Source organism: Electrophorus electricus, chromosome 14, assembly GCF_041902795.1.
Source record: "Electrophorus electricus isolate QZ-2024a chromosome 14, ASM4190279v1, whole genome shotgun sequence".
In the NCBI taxonomy this organism is placed as follows: Eukaryota; Metazoa; Chordata; class Actinopteri; order Gymnotiformes; family Gymnotidae; genus Electrophorus; species Electrophorus electricus.
The window spans coordinates 3,633,884-3,645,000 of NC_137510.1; the positions used below are offsets into that span (position 1 = coordinate 3,633,884).

The 11,117-nt window shown below is 51.2% G+C and overlaps 1 protein-coding gene across 4 annotated transcripts in view; it reads right to left on the reverse strand.

The window, feature by feature from the left end:
* Positions 1–11,117, reverse strand: part of adamts16 (ADAM metallopeptidase with thrombospondin type 1 motif, 16) — a 46,130-nt gene continuing 35,013 nt past the window's right edge. For 3 of the 4 annotated variants that reach the window (XM_081696498.1, XM_035530414.2, XM_081696499.1), the window contains 4 exons: positions 4,189–4,393; positions 3,253–3,462; positions 2,319–2,466; positions 1–1,117 (listed from right to left, as the gene is read on the reverse strand). In XM_081696498.1, coding sequence (XP_081552624.1) covers positions 1,002–1,117; positions 2,319–2,466; positions 3,253–3,462; positions 4,189–4,393 — 679 coding nt within the window. In that variant the 3' untranslated portion in view covers positions 1–1,001. Of the gene's footprint in view, positions 1,118–2,318; positions 2,467–3,252; positions 3,467–3,590; positions 3,788–4,188; positions 4,394–11,117 lie in introns of all 4 variants that reach the window. The other variant, XM_081696501.1, reaches the window with a different exon arrangement.

An 11,117-nucleotide genomic window follows, 5' to 3' on the forward strand; every position in this document is an offset into this window, starting at 1 on the left:
TATAGAAGTCTTGCAGTTTAATATTTAGATTTGATGATGGCCCTCTTTTAAAGTTGAACATAGTAGCGCTGGATTCCATACAGAAAGTGGAGAAATTAATGTTATTGAAATGTACAGTTTTAAATAGCTGTAGCACGGCAAGATGATGGACAACCGGAAATAGCAATACATAACATATTAAATTGTACCTTTAATACATAACATATTACGTATGGTACCTTTAATGCAAGAGCACAATAAACAGCACTTTACAAAACATACAAAAATAACAAACCATGTCTCCCAGTGACGCAGTATGTTTTCATGTTAATTAAGAAACACTTCAAAGACTACAGAGCTTTGTGTTTACTGTCAGCAGAGACACTGTGAGCCACGGAAAGACTGTGTGCAGGCAGAGCAGCTGGGATGACACCCCTGTAGCCTACCCATGCCATTGGTTCTACAGCTGAGCACGGTAGGCAGGGAGGGTGAGGGAGGGAGAAAGAAAGAGAAAGAGAGGAGAGAGGAGAGAGAGATGCAGGTGGGAAGATGGACAAAGCGAGAAAGAGTGAGACAGTGAGAGAGAGATGGAGAGTTCCGAGAGGGAACATTCCAGAAAGGCTGTTTTGCGTGTTCTACACATCACTGTCTGATTTGTGCTTTAGCAGCTGATCCACAGAGATTCTCCTGTAGCCGATCCCAGCGTGGGCCAACCGAGCCTGGAGCCATGCTGAAAAGGTCGGAATTCTTCCTGCTCGTCTGACATATCCGTGTGTCCAAAACCGCAGTTTCATCCTGCGCCTTTTTCTGAGAGTTACCATGGAGATAACTGTCTTTTTCTGAGAGTTAACGGAGATAACTGTCCTTGCCGGGTTACACTAGTGGAGTCCTCCTGGCCAGATCGTGGCAGAGCCGGGTCCTGGTGCTGACCCTCTTTGCCACTCCAGGGGTCCCATACACCTCCCAGGGGTCTCTGCTCCCAGTGGGCTTCACTGTGGCACACACACGGAGGCGCACGCCACTCAGACGCTGGTGTGTGAGCAGGACTTGCAGCACTGTTTCCCATAGAACCTGTGGCTACACACCCCGTGCTGGGGAACCAGGTGGCACCAGCTATAGGAATCTGCACACACCACACCTGAGAAGGAGACACCCACACAACATACTTAAGAAGGAGACAGGAGGTGAAAACTTCCCCAGACACAGCAATGGGGGATTCAATTCACTGATGCTCTGCTGAGTCAAAATACTGTATCACACAAAATACTGTATCAGACAAAATAATGTATCAGACAAGGGAAAGACAAAACCCTCCAGAAAGTAATCAAACATCAATGTACTGCAGTTGTAAACTGGTTAGACACGATATTGAAACACTGAAACATTCTTTTAAATTTTTGTCTGTTTTATTTCCTGTTTCTGTGTGTGAGAACTGTGTGTGTGCGTTTTTGTGTATGTGTGTGGGTGCTGGTGGCAGTAGGCTGTGTGTGTGTGTGTGTGTACCTTGGTGTGGGTGTTGGTGGCAGTAGGCAGTGTGTGTGTGTGTGTGTGTACCTTGGTGCGGGTTTTGGTGGCAGTAGGCTGTGTGTGTGTACCTTGGTGCGGGTGTTGGTGGTAGTAGGCTGTGTGTGTGTGTGTACCTTGGTGCGGGTGTTGGTGGCAGTAGGCTGTGTGCATGTGTGTGTGTGTGTGTGTACCTTGGTGTGGGTGTTGGTGGCAGTAGGCAGTGTGTGTGTGTGTGTGTGTGTACCTTGGTGCGGGTGTTGGTGGCAGTAGGCTGTGTGTGTGTACCTTGGTGCGGGTGTTGGTGGTAGTAGGCTGTGTGTGTGTGTGTACCTTGGTGCGGGTGTTGGTGGCAGTAGGCTGTGTGCATGTGTGTGTGTGTGTGTGTACCTTGGTGTGGGTGTTGGTGGCAGTAGGCAGTGTGTGTGTGTGTGTGTGTGTACCTTGGTGCGGGTGTTGGTGGCAGTAGGCTGTGTGCATGTGTGTGTGTGTGTGTGTACCTTGGTGCGGGTGTTGGTGGCAGTAGGCTGTGTGCATGTGTGTGTGTGTGTGTACCTTGGTGTGGGTGTTGGTGGCAGTAGGCTGTGTGCATGTGTGTGTGTGTGTGTACCTTGGTGTGGGTGTTGGTGGCAGTAGGCTGTGTGTGTATGTGTGTGTGTGTACCTTGGTGCGGGTGTTGGTGGCAGTAGGCTGTGTGCATGTGTGTGTGTGTGTGTACCTTGGTGTGGGTGTTGGTGGCAGTAGGCTGTGTGTGTGTGTGTGTGTGTGTGTGAACCTTGGTGCGGGTGTTGGTGGCAGTAGGCTGTGTGTGTGTGTGTGTGTGTGTGTGTGTGTACCTTGGTGCGGGTGTTGGTGGCAGTAGGCTGTGTTGCAGGTCTGTGATGCTGATGGCTTCAGCTGGGCAGAGCAACCTGGAGAGGGACGGCCATGCACAAGACACTGGACAGAGCGTAGCTGGACACCTCCACCACATGACACTGTACACTGTATACACACACACACCCACACACACAAACACACACACTCAAGTTCACACAGTGAAAAATTTGTCATTTTTGGACACCTGAATTTTTTCTTACCAAATCACAAAACTGAATTTTATGCTGCTTGGCAGTGTTGACAGTAGAACTGTACATGCCTTGAAGATCTGGTGTGAATGCTCTTTAAAAGCTCACAGGTCACCAAATATTTCCTGCCTGTCCTGCAAAGCTATTCATGGTTCTTGTTCCACGATTTCTAGAATTTGACTGGCGGTGACAATGAGGAAGGAGCTGGCACTATCAATTTGTCGGGTACGTTGGATTTCCCCCTGAAAAGTTTAATGTTACACAACCTTGTGGCCAACGCTAGCCATCACTATAATCTACTGTAATCTGTCTACTGTAAGATCTGGATGTAAATGGAAAGAATGGCTGGATCTGTGGTAACCACAACATGAAACAAAACCATTTGAGTTTGACGGTTAGCCGGTAACTGCCAGGGATGTGGAGTTTTATAAAACCAGTCTGGTTTCTGGAAACAAAGTGAGTATGACTCACTAGAGCAGCACTGCCTTGGTAGGACAGCAAAGATATTTTAGGCTGTTCTCCCTCACACACTCTAGAAGGATCTTTAAGTACCGGAAACGCATGAACTGGGTGTATCGAGAGAGATTGAGGGGGGTCTGGGGCTGAGGTGGAGTGTAGGATGGGTGAGAGTGTGGCTGAGGAGGAGTGGGGGGTGAGTAGGGCAAGGCTGAGGTTGTGGGGTTAAGCGGGAGTGTGAACTTGCCTGGGACCAGGGCGAGGTGTACCAGTGAGGCAAGGAGGTGCCGGGCCCACGGGGGCACTCCGGCCGGACACACGGCCTCTGCAGCTTGGCTGAGGGTCTGGGCGTATGCCGGCACTTCCTGGCTGCCAGTTCTGCGTGTCTCCCTTCTGTATCCTTCTCCGCACACTTCACAGAGCGGACCTGCACGCCTGCCCCACACGTCACAGAGCACTGTGGCGTAACACGCAGGCAGAGAGGGGACAGAGAGGGAGAATGAGTGAGAGAGACAGTGAGAGACACACAGAGACAGAACGAGAGCGGGAGTGTTGGGAGTTGACAGGAAAAGACTGCTCGGCTGTTGCCACGCGGAGAGGATCCACTGTGTCTTGGGCGGCTTATGACACCGCCGGGTCACGCAGTTTTGCAGGCTGCGGGGTCTGGGCATTACCACGCACATGCTGTCAGGCAGCACCAGCGTCTGTGGCCCTGACGTGCCGCTCATACACACCGCCGTCCGCGTCCGCTTCCTCAGGCCCTTGGCACACTTACGGGAGCACTGACACCAACAGAACAAAGCACGTGAACCGAGCGCACGTGAACTGTGTGCCCGGTCCCAGCACGCTGAATGTGGAAACGTGCACGGAGAAGAAGGCGGAGGATCATATCCTTCTTACAGGCTTTCGTGCTCATAAGAACTGATGTGTGCAGAGAGGAAGTGATGTAAGCAGTTTCTGGATTGGGCGTGGTCTAAGCAGGGAAGCAGTTACAGTGCTTTCGGGCTCTTGAGAGACACATACAGGACTTTTTGTTTAGAGGGAAGTAACACCTAGCACGTTCCGCAGGAGTGGCGTGTTAAAGAGATGTATCCACAGCCAATATCATGGCATTCATTTTTAGCAGACCCCCTGATGACCTGATGTTGCGGCAGTGACGGAGACATTTCCATCCTTCCCTCACCTGAGACCAGGGGCCGGTGACCCACGCGGCCGGGCAGGTGTGTGTGTTGCAAGCCTGTGTGCGGGCGGGGGGAGGCCGCACACATCGGCTGTCCTCCAGCACGTCCGACTGAGTGGGACCTGTCCGCTGCGCACACTGCACCTGCCTCCGCTGTTCACCTGAGCCGCAGGTGCGGCTACACGTGCTCCAGTCTCCGATGATCCAGCTTCAGCCACATACATACACCATACAGCCATACGCACAATCACACACAGACACACCAACAAATACAGAATTAATACCATAAATGATTACCTTACCAACCCACTACAAACCCTCTACCAACTGGTGCCAACTCTACCAACCCAATACCAGGCCTTACAACTCTCTACCAACTGGAACCAACCCTTACCAACCCATATATACCCTTGTCAACTCTACCAACCATCTGCCACCCTTACCAACCCTCTATCTACCATCTATCAGTCCTCTCCCCGCCCTTATCAGGCCTCACCGAGCATTGCTCTTATACTCCCTGCCCTCTTCCTATCTGCCCCAGATACCTCTTTACCCCCCCCTGCCCCCCGTACCAGTCACACGCCTCCCCTGCAAGACACACACGAGGCTCTACTGATCTTTATTGGCGGTTCTGAAGGCGAGTCTCCTGTCGGGCATTGACGTACGGCTCAGGTTTCACGTAAAACACCAACACTGAGAATGTTGAGTACCAGGCTCTCCCATCATAAAGGAGTCCAAGTTTATCCAGAGTGGGTGGGATACCTGGCTGACTGTACACAGGGGGCTTGGCAAGGCCTCTGGCTGAAAACCGATCCACCAATTGCATGCAGGCTCAAGGCTTAACATGAGATATTTTTAGTGGAACCTCCTAATGAGTCAGGAGGTAAATATCTTCTTTATTTGTAGATGCCAGTAAATCATTCCTGTGAACTACATAATGTGCTTGAATGGAACTGATCATATTAGCCGGTGCCTTCTCCAAAATTTCCACTACTGTGGCCAGTAACTTGAGCTGTGAGACATGATTCCAACGGATGCCAAGGGAGACCCTGATTCACTCCTGTCCGAGATCATTCCAGCATTATATTCCACGGTGCTTTAATGAAATTATGCTTATCTGTAAATCCTCCACATACGTCATAAAACGGTCATCAACACGACACGGTCTGCATCTGAACGAACAGAGCACTGACAAAACATAGTGAAGCTCCACGTTGGCTGATGCACAAATAAATCATTAACAAATCTATCAAAATGAAGTATTGTCCAATAGTTTGTTGGCATATAGTTTGGTGTTTTTCCACTGTAGACCAAAAGACGTCACAGAGAATATGAACTAAACTTGCTCTGTGTCTGTGTGTGTGTGTGTGTGTGCGTGCACGCGCATGTGTGTGCATGTGTCTGTGTGTGTGTGTGTGTGTGTGTGTGTGTGCGTGTGTGCATGTGTCTGTGTTTATGTGGTGGGTTTGTGTGCATATGTGTGTGCGCGTGTGTGTGTGTGCGCATGCGTGTGTGCGTGTGCGTGCGCGTGTGCACGCGCATGTGTGTGCATGTGTCTGTGTTTGTGTGTGTGTGTGTGTGTTTATGTGGTGGGTTCGTGTGCATGTTCATGTATGAGTGTGTATATGACTGCATTTGCCTAGTGATGGGGAGAGGGTATTAGCTTCCCAGCGTTAACTCAACTCAGACTGATGTCAGGTGCACCTATTTCCATGATCCCAAGATGGCCAAGCGAAGGTGTGTGTAAGTGGTTGTGTGTGTGTGTGTGTGTGTGTGTGTGTGTGTGTGTGCACGTGTGTGTGTCCCTATGTGCATTCTAAGTTCATCTCCAGAGCACTTTATCTTCTAACACACTTTTCTAACATGCTGTCTTAACACACTGTATTAACACACTTTCTTAACACATTGTACTAACACACTGTAATAACACACATTCCTAGGCCATTGAGGGTTGATGGGCCTTGTTAAATGAACTTTCCTGGCACACACGTATCAGTTCTCCACAGATACATACCATTGCTAAGCACACACTTTAGGACTCTGACAATCATAATCAATATAAACGTAACATCTGGTCTCCTTTACTGGAACAACGCACACATGAAACAATCTCCCACACTCCAAATCTCATGTGAGTCAGTGTGATCTTGCATGGCAAACATGGGCGTGGAAACCATGGAAACCGTGCTACTGGCGGTCCTTGTTAGTGCATTTATATGCCTAGAAAAGCACATATGAAAAAGGTATTTCAATATTTTCAAACATTTGAATATGTTGCGTGTCTGCTATCAGCTCGAGATTACAGAGTGCTCTCACTACTAGACCTGTGTGAGAATTGCTTCCAGTTCACCTCCTAACCTGCAAATCATTTACAAATGGAACATTTTGTCAGAATCAGGCTAATAACCATGCAGTGTGTGCTGGGTTTTCCTGGCATTCCGCATAGCATAGCACTGTTTTTGAACGAGGATGAGCTCTGTTTTCTGGGGATATGCGACCTGCACATGTTACGGCACATGATGGGAGAAGCTCCAATAAAGTCCCAGCAACAAAAGTCTTAGTCTTATATGTATCAGAGTAGTGGGGGGGGGGGGGGGGGTCAGGATCAATTACAGAAGTGATGAGTTAACAGAGGCATCATTGACATTAGAAACTCTGAGACCAATTCCTGTGTGTGTGTGTGTGTGTGTGCACTGCCAAGTTTGGATGACATTTAACCTTCGCCTCTCATAAACCCCGGAGCTTATGGTGTGCAGACATGACATCACACACCTCAAACAAAATTAACAGCAGTTTGTGGCGGCGGTGACCAATCTAGACAGCATGAGAGAGATGCAAAGACAGAAGGAAAGAGGGAGAGATTGAAAGAGACTAGAATTCATAGATTTAAACATCCACCAGTCTAAAATGCTGGCAGTCACCACCCCTTCCCTGGGTACAAATGGTACAGCCCTGTTGAAGTGCCCCAGCCACGCCACTAGGAACAAAGTTTGGCCTGTGACAAAATAATTAAATATCTGGGGGTGAATCAGAGCTCTACTCTGAGCCCCTAGCTCTTCTCTGTCTTCTCTCTCAGTCTCTAAAGAAATAAGGCATGCCTTGGTGGACTCCGGTCTGTGTACTAAAATGCTGCCAAACACACAACCCTGTTTGGGTCTAATCCACGTAACTCACAGTCCCCTCTCTTTGTTCCTGAAGTGTTCTGAGTCCCAGTTGCCTGTGACGACCACAGAGACATATAGCAGAGGGTCACATGGAGGAGGAGATTACACCTGGTAGATCTAAAACTCCACTAATGTTTAGTGGCACAGAGCTGTCTGCAAACTATAGACAGAGCATGACTGATGCGTCCTAAAAATAAAAGCATTACACACACACACACACACACGGACAAGGTCAGCAGTTTGAATCCACAACATCTTAAGTGATCACGACACTCCGTGCACTGATGCACTGATGGCCAATTGTACAGCCTCTCTTTCAGGGGTCAAAGAGGACCTGTGCTCAAACTTGCTCTGTCCAGTCCACACCACCTCCTGCCCCTCTGCCACGCCCCACTCGCTCACCTGAAGAAAAACTAACAGTAAAATGTTCTCAGTGTTGGACAGTGAGAGTAGGACAGTTCTTTTTCCTGTCAGGAGTACCAGTGTCTCCTCTGACAGCCCACCTTTATCACCATGTATCCACCTGTGTCCCCCTGTGTCCACCTGTACCCCCCTGTATCCACCTGTATCCCTTTGTATCTCCATGTATCCCCCTGTATCCACCTGTGTCCACCTGTGTCCCCCTGTATCTCCCTGTACCCCCCTGTATCCACCTGTATCCCCATGTATCCCCCTGTGTCCACCTGTATCCCCCTGTATCCACCTGTATCCCCATGTATCCCCGTGTCCACCTGTGTCCTCCTGTATCCCCCTGTATCCACCTGTGTCCCCCTGTGTCCACCTGTACCCCCTGTATCCACCTGCGTCCACCTGTGTCCACCTGTGTCCACCTGTGTCCACCTGTATCCACCTGTATCCACCTATACCCCCCTGTATCCAACTGCATCCCCATGTATCCCCCTGTGTCCACCCGTATCCTGCTGTATCCACCTGTATCCCCCTGTACCCCCTGTATCTCCCTGTGTCCACCCATGTCCACCTGAATCCACCTGTACCCCCTGTATCCACCTGTGTCCACCTGTACCCCCTGTATCCACCTGTGTCTACCTGTATCCTTCTATGTCCACCTGTATCCACCTGTGTCCCCCTGTATCCACCTGTGTCCCCCTGTGTCCACCTCTGTCCACCTGTATCACCCTGTGTCCACCCATGTCCACCTGTATCCACCTGTACCCCCTGTATCCACCTGTATCCACCTGTGTCCACCTGTACCCCCTGTATCCACCTGTGTCCACCTGTATCGTTCTATGTCCACCTGTATCCACCTGTGTCCCCCTGTATCCACCTGTGTCCCCCTGTGTCCACCTCTGTCCACCTGTATCCCCCTGTGTCCACCTGTGTCCCCCTGTATCCACCTGTGTCCCCCTGTATCCACCTGTGTCCACCTGTATCCCCTTGTATCTCCCTGTATCCCCCTGTGTCCCCCTGTGTCCACCTGTATCCCCCTGTACGCCCCTGTATCCACCTGTATCCACCTGTACCCCCCTGTATCCCCCTCTGTCCACCTGTATCCACCTGTGTCCACCTGTGTCCAACTGTGTCCATGTGTATCCACCTGAACCCCCTGTATCCACCTGTGTCCACCTGTATCCCCATGTACCCCCTGTATCCCCATGTATCCCCCTGTGTCCACCTGTACCCGCCTGTGTCCACCTGTGTCCAGCTGTATCCCCCTGTGTCCACGTGTGTCCCCCTGTATCCACCTGTGTCCACCTGTATCTCCCTGTGTCCACCTGTGTCCCCCTGTATCCACCTGTGTCCCCCTGTGTCCACTTGTATCCCCCTGTACCCCCTTGTATCCACCTGTATCCACCTGTGTCCCCCTGTATCCACCTGTACCCCCCTGTATCCACCTGTATCCACCGGTGTCCCCTGTGTTCACCTGTGTCCCCCTGTATCCATCTGTATCCACTTGTGTCCCCCTGTGTCCACTTGTACCCCCTGTATCCCCCTCTGTCCACCTGTATCCCCCTGTACCCACTGTATCCACCTGTATCCCCCTGTATCCACCTGTATGCCCTTGTATCTCGCTGTATCCCCCTGTATCCACCTGTGTCCACCTGTATCCACCTGTGTCCCCATGCATTCCACCTGTGTCCCCCTGTATCCACCTGTATCCCCCTGTACCCCCCTGTATCTACCTGTATCCACCTGTACCCCCCTGTATCCAACTGTATCCCCATGTATCCCTGTGTCCACCTGTATCCCCCTGTACCCCCTGTATCCACCTGTATCCCCCTGTCCACCTGTATCCACCTGTGTCCCCATGTATCCACATGTGTCCCCCTGTATCCCCCTGTGTCCACCTCTGTCCACCTGTATCCACCTGTACCCTCCTGTGTCCACCTGTACCCCCGTGTCCACCTGTATTCCCCTGTGTCCCCCTGTGTCCACCTGTATCCCCCTGTGTCCACCTGTATCCCCCTGTACCCACCTGTGTCCCCCTGTGTCCACCTGTGTCCACCTGTATCCCCCTGTGTCCACCTGTATCCCCCTGTACCCACCTGTATCCACCTGTACCCCCCTGTATCCAACTGTATCCCCATGTATCCCCGTGTCCACCTGTGTCCCGCTGTATTCACCTGTATCCACCTGTGCCCCCCTGTATCCACCTGTGTCCACCTGTATCCACCTGTGTCCCCCTGTATCCACCTCTGTCCCCCTGTACCCAGCTGTGTCCACCTGTATCTCCCTGTATCTCCCTGTATCCCCCTGTACCCACCTGTGTCCACCTGTATCCCCCTGTACCCCCTGTATCCACCTGTATCCCCCTGTGTCCACCTGTATCCCCCTGTGTCCACCTGTACCCCCCTGTGTCCACCTGTACCCCCCTGTATCCCCCTATGTCCACCTGTGTCCACCTGTGTCCCCCTGTATCCACCCGTGTCCGCCTGTGTCCCCCTGTGTCCACCTGTATTCACCTTAATTCAAAATCACCTGGCCCCTTTGTTTCACCTTTTTAGTGCATACTGTGCTCACACTAAGAGTGCATTTTCAGAGTGCACACTCTAAAAGGGTAATTGGGCAGAGTGTGTTCTCAGATTGCATAGTCAGAACGTATACTCATACAGTTCACTCCAAGAGCATACTACATACTACGTTCATAAGATCCGGTGGCAAGGTTAAACACGGTATTAAAACGTGAGTGAGATCTTCTCACAGTTGCCAGGACTTTTCACTACTGCAGTTCAAAGCAGAAACAAAGGCAAACACAAGCCAAACACAAGCCTGTGTCCCCCTGTATCCATCTGTATCCACTTGTGTCCCCCTGTGTCCACTTGTACCCCCTGTATCCCCCTCTGTCCACCTGTATCCCCCTGTACCCACTGTATCCACCTGTATCCCCCTGTATCCACCTGTATGCCCTTGTATCTCGCTGTATCCCCCTGTATCCACCTGTGTCCACCTGTATCCACCTGTGTCCCCATGCATTCCACCTGTGTCCCCCTGTATCCACCTGTATCCCCCTGTACCCCCCTGTATCTACCTGTATCCACCTGTACCCCCCTGTATCCAACTGTATCCCCATGTATCCCTGTGTCCACCTGTATCCCCCTGTACCCCCTGTATCCACCTGTATCCCCCTGTCCACCTGTATCCACCTGTGTCCCCATGTATCCACATGTGTCCCCCTGTATCCCCCTGTGTCCACCTCTGTCCACCTGTATCCACCTGTACCCTCCTGTGTCCACCTGTACCCCCGTGTCCACCTGTATTCCCCTGTGTCCCCCTGTGTCCACCTGTATCCCCCTGTGTCCACCTGTATCC